Below are 16,047 nucleotides of genomic sequence, written 5' to 3'. Positions count from 1 at the left end.
ACAGATTTATTCCATTCTTTAATATGCCAGTCAAAATTTTTCCAGCTAACTACTGCAGATGCCTTTCTTCACTCCACCGCTCCATATTTTGCAGCATGAATGGAGCACAGTACATTAACGAAAACCCAGTTACATCTACAACAGCTGATTGCACAGAAGCAGGGCAGAAAAGGTAATGTTTTCATATTCATGCGCTTTCGCTGAAACAACGTGCAGTGCATCGCCGAAAGCGCCATCTCTTTTCTTTAGAACAAGCTGCTTTGCGAAAAGCATCAATAGATGGAATAATTTGCACTGATTGATATTTTGGCCCACTATTGTTTGTGTTCTGATAAGCCACATCTTATCACAATGATATAGCAAGCGTAGTTATTGTTGATCCTTTGCAGTTAAAACTATTGTTATGAAAGAAGTGATGAAGCTCCTTGATACTATAGCTGGAAAGTATGAAGAGAACAGAATTTCTTTCTTTAATTATCAGACTGTAAAATAACTATATTTGCTCAGTTTTGCAGTAATGAAAATCACAGAGTAAAAATTAGCTTAATGCAAAATGTGCTGTTTCAATGTTTAGTTTTACAGATTATATGCACATCATAACAACATTAGCCAAAGAGGTTATATAACATGTGTTGTGGGACATTTTACTGATAAAGCAACCTCTATACTTATGCAAGCAATCATGAGGTTAAGCAAATCACTTAAACCGACACACTAGTATAATATATCAGTATGTTAACAATGGCAAAATTGAGATAAGAGTTCTAACATAGGCACAGCCATTCTTTTTACTGGCAAAAGAAATAAAATTGGGCCTGGTGTGATAAGCAACAATACAGTGAAAGCTTGTTAATTCGAACTTCAATAATTCGAATTTATGGATAATTCGAACTGTACGATTTGGTCCGGCCAAGCTCCACAGAAGTGTATGTATAAAAAAGTCTGTTAATTCGAACGCGAGAAAGTTCCCTCACGGATAATTCGAACTACGCTCGCCTGGCACACGGCCAGAGAAACGCGCCTACTGCCTACACACAAGGCTGTATTGCCTCCGAAACGGAGAGAACGGCGAGAGAAGGCAAAATCGGAAAAAAATCTAACCGACGCGGGGTCAGCCAGAAGGCAGCGGCAGCTGCCGCCTCTCCGTTCTACGTAACCTCCGAGACTTCATGCCCGTTGCGAATCTCGGAGGCTTTGCAAATCTTGTACAGCTGCTAATGTTGTGCGGAGATGGCACGGCAAGCGCCATCGTAACACAGCGAATCAAGTACGTCGCAGCTGCGCTTGCAATCAAGAACCAACGAATCAGGGCCTTCGCCACCTTCACATGTTCAGCGTCTTCGTCTCGGCAGTCTTCATCGGTTGTGCACGTCTGTTTTCAGCTTAGGAGGTATCGGCCATCGCGATTCATTGTGATGGTGTTAAGCCTCGGCTAACGTTCGTTTCGGTGGACATCGGTAGTGTGGCACAGTCGGACCCAGAGCTTCGACTTCAAGATGGCGTGTGCCCGCGGCACACGCCATCTTTTTTTGACAAGCCAAATTTCTGACATGCCCTACTGCTTCCAAATCGCACTGTACTGCTGCTCTCCTTCACTTTCGTTAGTTCGAACTTTCGTTAATTCGAACTGAAGCGGCTTCCCCTTGTGGTTCGAATTAACGAGCTTTTACTGTAAAAAGAAAAGAAAAATAAAGGTTGGCAATTTTTACATATTGATGTACTAATACAGCCTTTTCCAGTCATATGTAAGCTTATTCCACAGATATTTGTCTACTGGTTACATGATAATAAAATGCGCACATAGTGCCTAGCTCTAGAGTGTGAAGATGCCTTCTTACCTGAGCATTTCAGTGAGAAGCTGCCTCAAGGCACAGCTACATTGACTGGGACCTACTTGACATTTGAGGTCATTGCACAAGGCTTTAACATACAGGTTCCAGGCGCATGCTCTCTTAAGGTCCTGTCAAGGAAAAAAAAATATTAACAAAGAAATAAAACAAAGGCAGTTATATGAGCATAGTGCTCACATATGCTGAGAAATATGAGGGCACACAGTGCATAAAATTAAGTCCCTTCAGTGACAAAACCAATTCACACCTGCTGGTGATACCACACAGATAAAGAAGCCTTTCGATCGTTTTTTTCGCAACTATTTATTAATACGTCATTAAATTCTAGAGACTTACGAATTGAGCTGTGTTCTCAATCTCTCTTTTCTCATTTTTTACAGCATTGTAGGGAATCCCATAGCCTATAAACTACCTCCGAGATCATATACAAAGAGTTTGATTACACACAACACATTTTGTAAAAGCTATTTACTTGACCCTACGTGCTTGCTTCTTTATTTATCATTTCATTGTTCATGCTGTTGTAAGTGTTTACACATTCTGAATCCAGGCTTTCACTTGACGAGCAGGGATTCACTACACCTTATACACTTAACCAGCACCTAAACCTACGAGTGCTGACTCATGTGTTGAAAAAGCCTCGCTGGTGTGTTCTAAAGAACCTAAAGATGTCTTCTGGAAGCCTCAGGGCCACATTACTAAGTTTAAGTGCAACATATTCTGTATAATTTATCAGCTGTGGTTGCAACAGATAGTTGATGAAGGTTGCTGAAGGTTGCTGAAGGTTGCTTGAACTTATTCGCATTGGTAGAAAAAGGCAACTTATCATTTTTGTCCAGTCTAGGACAGACATTCTTTTATATTAATTGTATGCAGTAACATGTGTACTTACTAATGCACTGTTGCTGCTTGGGGCAATGCAGCTTGCCAGCCATTTAAGGTGATGCACGAAAATTAGTTTCTCAGTGTGTTTAATAGCTGCTGTGACTCTCTGTTGCAGGCCATGAAATGGTGCTGATGAAATGCCCCTGCAAGAAAGGCCATAATTAGGTAATCAGTTGGAAGATGAAGGTGTAGCACAGTGACACTATAGTAAGTATGTGCAGTGTTTTTGTAACATTTACACTGGGTAGAGTTTGTGACAGATATTTAGCAAACATACACCACGGGTGCCTGTTTTTAATAATACTGAGCACAATAAAAAATACCCGACACATTTGCCTTTACTGGTTTCATCAACAGTGGTTGATCAAGGGAACTTTTTTTTCACCCTGACCACGAAGACAAGTGTCCCTTCGCCAAAATGTTTGCCGCTCCAACCCGAGACGTCCCCCTTGATCAACCACTGTCAATCACTTCAAGTCTCCATCATACTGCTGCCATCATTTGTCGCCAACAAAGTAAGTGTGCTTGCTCAAGGGCTATCAGAAAAATGATGGCACCTACTCATTTCTTACTGAAAGTGCAGAGGCACAGTTCAGCAAAGAATTTTCCAAGTAACAGCCTGTGTTGAGCATGACATAAAGGTTGTGGGGCAGGTGGCTCGTGTGCCCAAATCTGGTTTCCAGGTCTTCTATAGCTTGGCCCAAGGCAACATGCACAGCATGTATGAATGAAGCACGGAAGGGTTCCAGCACTCCTTGGCAGGCACTTATGGCTGGTCCATAGACGGCCAAGTAGTGAACAGCATGGAATGCTGCAAACATGGACACTATGAATGTTCTTATGACTGACTAGCCAAACAGCCACTTAAATACAATATAACCACAATGATATCTTCAGAAAAAGACAGAGGGAGAAATACATATTGTCTGGCAAATGTCCAAATGGTAAATCAAAATGGGATGCTTTAACTGTTATCTACTGTAGCCATTTAAGCTACTGAGAAATCATATGACCTAGGATTCTAAAGGATAGCTTTGATGGAAGACATATTCTTGTAATAAATGTCAAGTTATATGTACTTGGCATTTAAAATATCCCAACAGTGGCTTCACGAGATGATGCCTTAGGACTGGGCCTATTCTACAGAGGGATTCATGGTTTACGATTTCACTGTTCTGAAGTACGGTGAACTTGTCCTGCAAGAACTGTAGCAGACAATGTTTACCACTATCAGTGACTTGAAGTTTTGTGCCAGCTAGTTCAACTGATACACTGTCTTTTTGGTGAAGAGGCCACTTTATCTGGATGAGGTCTTGAATGCTCTGCTGAAGCATTGTGAGGACACCAGAGTTTGTCAGCAGCTGTCTGAAAAGATAAAGCTCAGATAAGAGGTGGGACATTGTGACCACCAGACTTAAAGGATCACTAGTACTCACCGCCAGTCCCAAATGCAAGGCTCATCCCATGCTGTTGTGCCATCAGCTGATGATTGTTGTGGGCTTTTGGATAGCACAGCTGGAAAAAGGAACTCTATCAATTTCGATATATCAATTCATGCAACTTACAACATTGTGTAGCAGCTGGAACTTATTTCTGGTACCAGGCAATACCTTCTTATGGCATGAACTATTGTAACTTGATTATTAACTCATTCTTATTTTAAATAACTTCTACAGACATGCAAAGACCAACTGCTCCATACCAGCAGGTAGCATACTACTAATAACCTAGTCAAATAATTTCACCAAGTATATGTGCCTATTTTAGCGACTTACCCCATGTTCTGCAGCTAATTCCACTAAGCTGCTGCTCAAACCAGTGCAGTTCATTAATGAGGTTGACAGCTGCCACCACAATCCAGTGATCAGTCCACTCAATGTAACTATCACTTTGCTGTAATCCCACATCTGCACTACAAGACTTGGTGTCGTGACTATGTTCGGTGTGTCTGTGTGCCCAGCAAGAATTTGGATTCAGAAGGCATGGTAAGAAGTGTGACTTGTCCTTGACTTCATGTCTTCTCTGCCAGTGGCTGCGCAGGTCCTGGAGGCACAGCATTACATTGGCACGTACACTGGATATGTAGCACTCACTGAGATCATGCCATGTTTTACCCAAGGAAGGCCTCATTGCTACGTCTCTAGCCAGGCTTTGTATACACCACTGTATCAGGCAGCTGACACAACATGTCGAAAATGTGGGCTTGCAAGGACACCTGGCACATCGCAACTGCTCTGAACGAACCCACTGGTGAATGCGCTGTATCTGGCCAGGAACAAACAGAAGGCGCAGCATTTCAAAGTAGCTCTCCCAGTTGGTGTCATGGACAAGACCTTGCTTAGAGGAAAGCACTTCTTTGTTGCTAACAAGGCGGCGAGTTATGTAGGCTTGAATGTGGTAACATATGCTGCACCACAGAGACTTGACATCTTCACTTGACTGAGAGCCTGATGAGCATTCCTTTGCGCTTCCTATGCGTGTATGCTGCTTCTTGCAGGCATTATCACAAGCATCTTCCAAACAGTCAGTGCATATACCACAGTCACAAGCTGCTTGGAAAGGCAAGGAATGCTGGGCCATCTTCTTGAGGATACTGAACATGGCTTCCATTGAGTCTGGCTGCTCATGACACAAGTGCAGCTGAAAAAATAGTAAGGCATACTGGTAAGTAAGCGCAGCTCAAATGCACATTGGGTTCTTGCGAATTTCCTCATGTTGCATTGTCTCTGCCAATAGGCTGTTTGTTTTTAATTTTGCTGTCATTTATATCTAAATAGTGAAGTTTGAGGCATTCAATATTTTCAAGCTGGCAAGGGTACCCACCATCTTTTGCAGGCATTCTTTGACTGCATTGTGGTCTGTTGAAATGCTTTCCAAGCTGTGAAATGAGCTTTTTCGGTGCTTTGTCAAGTCCTTTTGATTTCCGTTCTTTAAATATCTGTCAATCTCCTCCAACGTTTCTTCAATTCTACAACATAAATTGGTTAGTCAGCACTAATGTACCCATAAAGCAATACCTCTGCAAGAAAGTTCATAAAAGCCAACATATTTGATGATTAACAGCCCATCTTGTTTTAACTGTACATACTGGCTATATTTGCATGTGCATACCACTTGGTTTTATTTATTCTTACCTTGGCTTTAATTCAAAACTCAATTTAACAGGAGGTCTCCCTGGCAATTTTTGCTTTGAGACGACCTTTTGTATAAGATCTATTTCGCAACAAAAAATGCAGTAACACTGAAATAAGCTTAGAAAGGCAGTCTTATTTTTTTTGCTTACAGTTTGTTGCTGGGTTCCTTATGAATGAGTTTCGCTGCACGTGTACCACATACACACACACACGCGCACACTTCAAACCATATCAAAAAGGCTCTCCTCTTAATGTAACTGCAGAAATTCCCACGGCGACCTGCCATGGTAAGCTCAGTGAAATATGGCATGGCGCTGCTAAGCACAAGGTCACAGGTCCCTGCTGCAACAAACACATTTCGATGGGGGCACTTGTGCAATAATGCTTGTGTATCATGCATTTGCGTGCATGTTGAAGAACCTCAGATGGTGAAAATTGATCCGGAGTCCTCCACTACAGCATGCCTCACAATCAGATTGTGGTTTTTGCATGTAAAACACCAGAATGTAATTTTTCTTTAAACTCCCCCTGCAGCATTGCAATATGATCAATCAATTAATTTTAGACATTGCCAATATTGGGATACCATACAGGGTGTTTCAGCGAACACTTTCAAAAATCTTTAAAAATTGCCTGTGGCAGATAGCACAATTTTAGTTCATGAGCTGGTCTACTCGAAGAGGTGGACATTACTTGCACAAATGATTTAAGCGCTTAATCGACTAATTACAAAAATAAATGTGCTAATTAAGCCTTTTAGTAATGACCTTATGGCATGTATTGCAATTTACAAATACTGGCTGGGACGAATGCAAGTCATATCTACTTGAAAAAAATTGTGTGGATGGAACCATTTAAGAAATATGTGCCATCAAACTTACGGTAAAAATGCACTATCGTTCCACTTACTTTCTTAACAATACATTATTTTATGCATTGAAGCACAAAAGTAACTAGAATGCCAATGCATTTCTCCACCAAGTTCATGAATTAATTCTCGAAACTGGTGTCATCCAGTGAATTCGTTCCAAGCAGATCCGCCTTGCGAACTCTCCAGTTAGAATTTGTAAATTGCGATATGCGCCATAAGGTATCTGTTAAAAGCTTACTTAGTGGATTTTTGTTAATTACTCGATTATGCATTTCAATTTTCTGCACAAGTAATGTCCGCCTCTTCGAGTAGAACAGCTCATGGACTAGAATTGTGCTGTCTGCCACAGGCAATTAAAAAAAATTGACAGTGTTCACTGTTACACCCTGCGTAAATACAGTCATTCTTGAAAATGAAAGTGCTCCCTTTATGTATAGCAGAGTTGTCTATACGTAGTTATAAAACAAATGAGTGCATGTACATGTGCTTCGACATTTTATAATCCTGGAAGACAGAAGTTCACAGAAATCTCTAGGCATGTAGTGATTAACTGCAGTCGAACAAGGAATTTCGCTGGAGTCAGTGTGTCGACAGGGAGGCTTATTCAGATGGGACTTGTCTTTATCAGGGTGCAACTGCTTTAACTAGCAGTATTTATGTACGTTTAGCTCGCTCTCCTTCAAACTCATTGGTAGAGGAGGAGAAGAACAAGCTGGTGCACAGAGTAAGGTGAAAGTCAGTGCTAAAAAAAATTAGGAGGGGGATGAAAGGGAAAAAAAAAGGAGCTAGGTGGAGTGGTGTTTAGTTGTAGAGAGGGAACAGAACTGCTGTTTATTCTTCAAAGAAGCAGGATCACAAAAACGGATATGCAGATGCAAGCAGGCATGGTCAATATGGCAGGCCCACTCTTCCCGGACAACAAGATTGAACTAAGAAAATATACTTTTTGTACATTTAAAAGATGAGCAATAAAAAAAAAGGAAACAGCTAAAAGAAACAGAAATGACGTGCACAGTTATGTTAGTTATGTTATAACGTGTATAGTCACAGTTGGTTATAACAGTTCAAGAGGGCAGAAGTATGAGCACACCTTGTCAAAATATGCGAGAGAGAGAGAAACAAGATTGACTAAATGTTAAATAAATGAAGCCAAAATAATGAAAATTAAAGTGGGTGAGATAATAAATTAGCAAAGCATGGCTTGTGAGAAAAAAATATGATGTAATACATTGGGACGATAAGATATAATCAATTCTGGTTTAAATGGGCGTAAGACTACAATACTTTGCTTATACTTATAGTGTACTGGATACATTAATGGCTGTAACGAATGAAATATGATTTTCTATACATTTTCTGTCTCTAGGTGAATGAAAGTTGTGACTGTAGCATAAAAAGTTAAATATAATTCATTGAATTTGTGACAAGGAAGGTCAAAATGCTGTGCGACTGCTTTCAGAAGTTTTTTGACGTGTCTGTATGATGTCCGTTTAATCTAACGTTCACTGGCTGTCTATTGGGCTGCTGAGGAAAGAAGTTGCTGCCATTAGGAAGGAAAGTCCCCTTGACGAAGCGTTGGCTCCAGCGACATTCCTTGTTTGACCACACTATAGCCGCTGCATTTTTCTAAGGAATATTGTATAACTGCAAAAGTAAAAAAAAAAAAGAAATCTTGGCTAGGCAAATAGATTGATAGAAATAGCCAAACAGCGAAAAGAAAAATCGATTGAAACATCTTGAAACGAAACGTACAATAATACATACATGAACTGTGGCCGTTTACTTCGTATGTATGCTATTTTAGCAACAAGTTTCCCACTCATTTTGCTTTCTTCAAATTTGGGCTGCATTACGTACATGCAGTTAAGACAAAATCGTGCAAGTATAATCACGACTAATAGATGAGAACGCACGCCGTGCTTCCGTCAAGAACCTTTGTATAACTTATTGTTAAGCAGAAATCTTGCTTTGCCACAAGTACAAAAGCACTGAGGTGAAGACGTCTTGTCCAATATATTCCAGATTACAAAGAAAGCTGGCTTTGCTGCTTGCGAAAGAGCACTGAGGTGAAGGTTTCTACGTGCCGAATGAAAAGAACTGTGGAGGTTTCGTGCAGCATTCGTTAATGCATTGACTCCTACATGTTTTGTTATTGTGTGGGAAAATAAAGCGCGTACACATTGTGAAAGCTTGTGCCAAAGAGGGTACGTACCTTTCGTCGATAGCTTTAATACGGCTGGAGTATATCTTGTCGAGCACGAGAAGTGCCATGAACGTTTTTATACGTGCTTTAGTGAAACCTTGGATGAAAATCAGAAGCATTCTGGAATCACATGTGATGTCTATCTCCATGGTAACTGTTGCTTACGGAACTACAAAACGATACGGTTTCGGAGGGTTCGCAACACTGCCGTACAACAGCTCGAATAAAATCCAACCTGCTCACCATGAGATGCGATCGGTCCTTCTGACCATAGAGTTTCCTAGATGCTTTATTATAAGAAACTCTATGCTTCTCACTGTTATGGTATCTATAGGACTGTGTGGGGCTTGGGAAATACTTTGTAAACTTCGCCCGTAAATTCTGTCCGTTCAACTCGGTGTCCAACTCGTCCGAACGTTCATTAAGACGGGCATCAAGATCTCAAGCCAACGCGTTGCTCAAGCATGGACAGAGATTCGGCCGATTCGGTGCCGTTTCTATATGCAGTAGGACAACATTGTGCACGCTGGCTCAACGCATCCGTCATAGAGTTACTATACTGACTCGTTCTACTAACTCTATGGCATCCGTAGTCCTGCCATATTGCCATATTATATATCTTCGTAAATAGATGCCAGCCGCGTCACTCGCTTTCCCATCGTAGCGGCGGTTCCCTTAGTTTAGCATAAATTCCGTGAGGCGGCGCTCGTTGCCCTTTCAACTTAAAGCCCCTCAATCTCCCAAAGTAGCGCCATTCACTTCTCTCCTCCTCCGCTCGGCGCGGCCTCGACGGTGGCGCCGCCGGCAGTGGGCCTGCCGTAGCAGACGACGGCTAACACGCTACGGGAGGAAATCTGCGGAAAAGTTCGTTCGAGTCCTGCGGAGCAGTTTTTTCAATCTAGATCTTGCTTTGTCAGTCGGTAACTGGCCTTAAGAATGTCGTGTCGGATTTGCGGAAGAAATAGAGAAAAGCACCATTATTCAAGGCGTATTTAAGGCGTAAAGCGCGCGCACGTTGAAAGTTCGTGTTGCTGAAACACGACACAAGCACGCGGTGTGCTCAGACACGCGAGTAATTACCAGAGTTTCAGGTTTTGACAGCGCGAAAGTATGTGCACGTGGTTTCGTAGGTTAATTTACGTACCTGCAGGATGCTTTTGTTCGGCCGGCGCGTGAGAGATTCCGACTGTCTGCGGTCAGCAATGCCTGGCAGCAGGGCCGTTTCTGTTCCGCGCCTTTTACAGATGTACGTAGCTCATGCACAGGTTGTGGTGGCCATGAGCAACGTTTTCACACATAGGCGGTATAGATAATTTTAACAACTTACCAGCATATGAAATCGTTATTTATTTATTACAGTGCAAATGGTTAGAATTTGATAGAAAAGAAAGAAGGAACTTGATGGGACAACTGGAAAGAGGTTCAGAAAATAATTATCCCCCTCCCTCATTGGCACCAGCAACACTTTTGTTGAAGTGCTAATTTTATCTCTGTATACTACGTGCGTCTGTATTCTTTTGCGTTGTAAGTTTTCACAAGGAAGCAGTGTTGCGTTAACTGGAACAGTCAAGGCACACAAGACAGAAGAAAAGTTGATTCTTGGGTTTTACATCCCAACACCACGATCTCATAAGGCACGCCATAATGGGGGCTCTGGATTAATTTTTTTTGCAGCTGGGGTTCTTTAACGCACCCCCAATGCACTGGACACGGGCCCGTTTTGACACGGGCGTCAAAAGAAGAGGTTGGAGGAGCCGTGTCACTTAACAAAGCCGCGCGTTCTTTGCCACTTGCTCGAAGTCAGCCCGCCCGATCTTGTGAATCCACACTTTTCTTCGTTTTGCGTTGCGCCCGGCGGATGGTAAAACAAAAAGCTTTTTGCCGTCACTGGGTCTGTTGTGGCAACCGTAGGCGCAGCAGCACGGCATCGCAATTAAGCACTCGGCCCTAACACATTGTATAAAACTACCGCGCTCCTTCAAACCGCCTGCCGTACTTCGTTGCGGAGGCCCAAAAATGGGGGTCGCAGGCCCAAGATTGGGGGTCGCAGCGCGCTGGAAAGAAAAGATATACAAAAGCGCGGCGCCTGCTCTGCGCCGGAAAGAAAAAAATATACAAAAGCGCGGGGCCCGCTTTCACGTGACACAGATTGGCCAATGGGGGAGCGGAGGAGGCTGGGGCGACAGGAGGAGTGGAGGAGGAAGCGCCTGGGTGAGCGGGGTGGCGGAAAGATCTAAGAATGGCGCTACTTTTGGAAAATTGAGGGGCTTTATTTCAACTTCCAGCGGCGGCGGCAGCGACGGTTCCACCAAAAGCTAAAAAGTTCCGCCGGCGCGTTCGTACCGTCGCACCGATATGTGCGCGGGCGTCTGTTAAAGCGAGCGTTCTCGTGGGCCTCCGAGACTGTGACAGATGCCATGGTAATCTCAGAGGCTACAGCACGTGATCTAAGTTGCAGACGTTCGCGATGGGAGGCGCTCGTTGCCTTTCCGCGGAGACGAGAAAAGAGAGAGGGCACGGAACCGAGTTTACCGGACAACGCGGCAGGCACATGCAGGCATCTTGCCTTGGTCATACCTTGGTCGTGTGCTGTATCATAGAGTTTCCTACAAAAATTTTTGTAGGAAACTCTATGGTCTTTATGACGTTGGTGTGCGCTTCAGACTTCACTCATGCTTCACCATAGCGGACTTCATGACTTTACCGAAAAGTGTTGGAAACGACATCAACTAGGGTGCACTTGTGCGAGGGTAGCAAGTGAATGTAGTATGGTCAGATGTATCAGAGGTTCACCGCTCAAAGTGTGAATTTGTGACAGAGGTAACCTGCAGTATGGCAAATCTCGAGTGTCCTGCTTTGCCGAAGGGCTGGCGACGCGAGGAGGTTATCCGCCGAGGTGGCCTATCGGCTGGCAAAGTTGACGTCTACTACTACAGGTGAGATTTTCGGCAAGGTTCTGACTTGCCACCTTTTGTCGTGACGATAGAGTGGATTTTTTACGAGCACTGCTCCAGAGGTCAGATTCTGCGTCGCGAGTACCGGCTCGTGACCGTGTTCGCTTTCAAGGTTGGTTTCTTGCTTGCTTGATCAGGCGCTGATTGATCGTGTGTGATACGGCACAACCCACTACAGGGGATAAGCCAAGTCTACTCGATTGCCATGTTTTATTCCTTCCTTCAATGCTGTGTGTAGCGTTGTCTTCTTAGCGAAGGCCGAATGTCGTTTGTCGTCCAGATTTTCGTGGATTTTTCACGTTTGTGGTCATGGTAATTATACAGTAATTTGTTTACCAAACAGATGGGATTCTGCCGTTGGTATTCGTGTATGTAGCGTTGGCACTTGATCGCTTAAATTGAGTAAAACGTCAGTGTTGTGTAATCCCTTGCAAGAACAAAATCAGCCAACGGATTTGTTTATGTACCCCACCTGCCGCCAGCGAGCCACCCAGCCCCAACCACAAGGAACACGTTGCCGCCGGATTTTCGTCGTCGACGTCAAGACCAATGCGACGCTGGGGACGACACTCGCTCGACGCCGAAGTCTGACCATGCCATATCCTCGATCACTTTCGGCGTGACGTAGTACCCGACGCGTGGTATGATTCGAGTGGTTTTGCGCATGAAACTCGGCCCGGCCGACGCCGAAAATCCGGCGGGAAGTTGTTCCTTGTGGTTGGGCGCACACTCGACGCCACCGGGTCGTGGTGGGCTCTGACCGTACGCCTTCGCTGTACGTAGATGGCTGTCTGGTCATTTGGCTGGGCTTTCTTGCCTATTTCATGGATTACTTTTTTGTTGTCATTTGTCAGTAAAAGAGGCAACTGTCGCTGTCACATGTGTGTAAACATAATAGACAAAAAGAAAGTTACATGCAAGATCTAAACACAGACGGAGTGCCAGCGAAGGATTGTTCTAAAGTTGAAGCCAAATATTCCAGTTTTTGTACAATTTCCTATTGCGGCTTGCAAGCTGTTCGACAAGTATACACCCTGTTGTGTAGAAACTTAATTTGAGTAGATAAATTTCGCATCTCTAGAAAAGAGTGATATTAACTTGTTATGCTATTTTGCTGGCTTATGTCACCTAGATCGAATATTTTGGTGTGCTGTGAAGGCTATATTTCCATCTAGTCTGAACCTCAAAATATTCAATCCAGAGGGACACACAAAATTAATTAGAATTATGCAATGTCTCAAATTAAAACTATTCTGGAGGCACTGGCATCTTATGGGGTTATGAACACTGCTTAATTAAAATGCAGGTGTGCTTGTAATGACAAGTCTGTTCAGATCGTAGTGATTTCTAGCCCTTTGTTGGCAGATTCCTAGTAAAGTAATGTATTGTCACTACATCGTCTTGCAGCGCACACGCACACACACACAAAACACTTCACCACTGCTGCCAGGTGCTAAATTTCTACAGAAATCGAGCAAATATTCCTTATAATTGAGCGCATATGCAACTGTTGCTTTGGAGCCTGTTGTTTAGCTTTCATGGGGAGTTTTCCTTTAGGCAATGAGCTTTGCCACAAATGCACAAACAAATGCCAATAGGGCTTGCCCCTTTGCTGTCTCCACCTTTTCGCTATTTAAGAGGATGCTTTAGCTCGGGCCAAACTCTGAAGCGGCCTATTCAAATACATGTAAAACACAAAAATGTTTTTCTGAGATAACTCCTGGACTGATTTTAATAAAATTTGTTGCATTAGAGAAAGTTAAATTCTAGTGATTGTTAGAAGCGGAAATTCTATTTACGGCCTGAATTTTGTTAAAAAGATTTTCAATAATGCGTACATTTGAAAAAAAATATATAGAAGCACGAAGTTTACAACTTAGTAACTTTGCATCAATAACCGATATTGGGGTTCTGTAAACGGCATCCATTAAATAATTGAAAGCGGACAAATTCGATATGTCATATTATATATTACGCATATTTGTTACATTGTTTGCAAAGGTTCTGAAAAAGCTGTATTTCCATATTACTAAATTTTTTGGTACTCACGTGTAACATATCAATTTTGTCCGCCTTCGATTTACTATTAGATGCAATCCACAGAATTGTATCATTTCTCGTTGCTGAGTTACAGAGTTGTAAACTTATAGTTTTGTTTACTGCAACTTTTTGATTTTTGCCAATTCTGTAGTAAAAAATTTACGACCTAAATTAAAAATTTAGATTTTAAACTTTTCTTTTAAATGCAACAAACCTTGCCAAATTTGGTGCAGTGGTTGCTGAGAAAAATGAGTTCTCCTTTTACATGTATTTAGATTGGAGCACCCGAGCTAAAGCTTCCTCTTGATAATGAAATGAAAATAGGTGCTATCTAGGGTCCAGACAGGCAAATGTAAGCCCACTGAATGCTGTGAAAAAATAACCTGTATAAAAGCTTTTTAGACAGTGAGACCAAAGTCTATTGTCTGTGTCGTACTGTGTCGATGAAAAAGTCAGCAACAACCGATGGCAGGAATCTGATGTCGAGGCCATCATTTACATACGAATTCACAAGAATGTCAGTTCAAACTTCCAGCAGCCACCGTTCAACCTTCAAAAAGTACCTCAAGATACACTCCTGACCCACCAGTGGCATGTCTTTTAAACAGTTGAGGAATGACCAGCAGATGCTATCGCTTTTCACAACACATTCATTCAAGATATCGGCTAAATCCAGAAAGAAGTTTCCTGTGCACTGCTTCTAGCCTTTCGCATATGCGCCGTACTTGTATGCGGAAATCAACACAAGTCAACGTGTGCGCTTTGCGAAGTAATCAAGCGGTGAAAAAGGAAGGCAGAACTTATTTGAACATAAGAAGAAGAAAAAAGGAAAAGCACTACTTTTCCTCCAGACACAAAAGTTCTGGCAGAAGCCCATCTCACGATGAATGTCAATTTTAATGGGATTAGCATAGTGATTAGCATGTATATGCTGGACTGGATAGGTACCACTGTTTGAAGAAACTCTTTTGACGCCGACTTACGCTGAATATGCTGATTTGACGCCGAATATACAGGGTATTTGCCACTTTTCAACAAACGTCTTTGACGCCAATGCTTTAGCGAGCTACACCATGAATGCACTGGGTGTGTGCCAATCTTCAATGAACCTCTCGGAAACTTGTGTTATCGAGTATGGGGCACTGGGTGTGTGGCAAGTGGGGGAACAGTTCTCAGCATTCACTGGCACACCATGCGCAGCCTTCTTGGCAGTGCTACTAGAGGGCACAGAATGTCCACAGAGGAGCGAGAGAGAGGAACCTAGTTGCCACATGACCCATTTCTTAGCATTCACACACGCTTGCGTGCCATGCCCTTCGGAACCCATGCACAGTCTTCGCAGCGATGGCGCCAGATGGTGCCGAGTGTTCTTAGGCAAGCGTGAAAGGGGAGTCCCACTGCAGTGTATGCCTCGTACATAACTTGTTTCAACATTGTGAACATGTTGTGTCGCTATATTGAGTCAGTAAGATGGGTTCTGCTGCAATTTTTGTGTGTGTGTTTGTCATTGAAGAGCAACACATACCCCAGTCCCAAGTTGGTCCGACGGTTGGGTTTTAACCCTATTCCCATAGCACAGCAGCCCATTGCTGTAATCGTTAGACAATGGACTACCCAGTGACCCAAGTTGGCGAGAAAACAGTTAAACAGAAAGACAGTCTCCCGAAAGTGTGTCAAGTTTCCGAAGAATGCTGATCAGATTAAGAGCATCTAGTCATGCCAAAAGACGCCGTTGTGGGCGATGACTTGCGCCATGCATTGTGCCATCAACTCTGACTGCTGTAGCTTCATTATTCCCTAAATATCCTTGATGGGTTTCAAGTAAAACTGTGCAAGGCAATGGGGACAAACGAAGAGACAGGAACAACAGGGATGAGTGCAGAATTGCAACATTATTGAAGAACGTACACCAAGCTGATGGGGCTCGGCTATAATTGAAAAACTATTTCTTTTTTCTCTTCTTACTTGCGGCGGTCTTGTATCTCACAGGAGTACCGACCGCCATGGGTTCGAGCTTAGCGTACCACAGAGCCACGTCAGAGAAACCAGTATTGCCCTTAGCAGAAACCATTTATTGTCTCCAGTGACACCCAACATTGCACAAATGCCT

At 43.0% G+C, this 16,047-nt stretch overlaps 2 protein-coding genes and 1 long non-coding RNA gene across 9 annotated transcripts in view; 2 read left to right on the top strand and 1 right to left on the bottom strand.

The window, feature by feature from the left end:
• The window catches only part of LOC135907248 (uncharacterized), a 29,122-nt gene extending 19,675 nt beyond the window's left edge, over positions 1-9,447 (bottom strand). For 4 of the 5 annotated variants that reach the window (XM_065438936.2, XM_065438937.2, XM_065438940.2 and 1 more), the window contains exons 1-8: positions 8,953-9,172; positions 5,559-5,703; positions 4,511-5,375; positions 4,172-4,250; positions 3,961-4,100; positions 3,297-3,546; positions 2,743-2,878; positions 1,839-1,960 (exon numbers count right to left, since the gene is read on the bottom strand). In XM_065438936.2, the coding sequence (XP_065295008.2) occupies positions 1,839-1,960; positions 2,743-2,878; positions 3,297-3,546; positions 3,961-4,100; positions 4,172-4,250; positions 4,511-5,375; positions 5,559-5,703; positions 8,953-9,092 (1,877 nt within the window). In that variant the 5' untranslated portion in view covers positions 9,093-9,172. The other variant, XM_065438938.2, reaches the window with a different exon arrangement.
• LOC139054486 (uncharacterized) lies at positions 2,849-5,322 on the top strand. Its single transcript, XR_011511282.1, has 3 exons — positions 2,849-2,942; positions 3,134-3,250; positions 5,233-5,322. It is a non-coding gene; the product is annotated as an uncharacterized lncRNA (long non-coding RNA).
• Positions 9,448-11,460: 2,013 nt separating the features above from the next.
• Positions 11,461-16,047, top strand: part of MBD-like (methyl-CpG-binding domain protein 2) — a 35,167-nt gene continuing 30,580 nt past the window's right edge. Inside the window, exon 1 of one of the 3 annotated variants that reach the window (XM_065438934.2) lies at positions 11,461-11,879. In XM_065438934.2, coding sequence (XP_065295006.1) covers positions 11,776-11,879 — 104 coding nt within the window. In that variant the 5' untranslated portion in view covers positions 11,461-11,775. Of the gene's footprint in view, positions 11,880-12,064; positions 12,210-16,047 lie in introns of those variants that run through there. The other 2 variants (XM_065438933.2, XM_065438935.2) reach the window with 2 other exon arrangements.

The sequence above is a fragment of the Dermacentor albipictus genome, chromosome 1 (genome assembly GCF_038994185.2).
Source record: "Dermacentor albipictus isolate Rhodes 1998 colony chromosome 1, USDA_Dalb.pri_finalv2, whole genome shotgun sequence".
NCBI classification, from domain to species: Eukaryota; Metazoa; Arthropoda; class Arachnida; order Ixodida; family Ixodidae; genus Dermacentor; species Dermacentor albipictus.
Note: the sequence above shows the minus strand (reverse complement) of the source record. Positions and strands in the feature narration are given on the sequence as shown.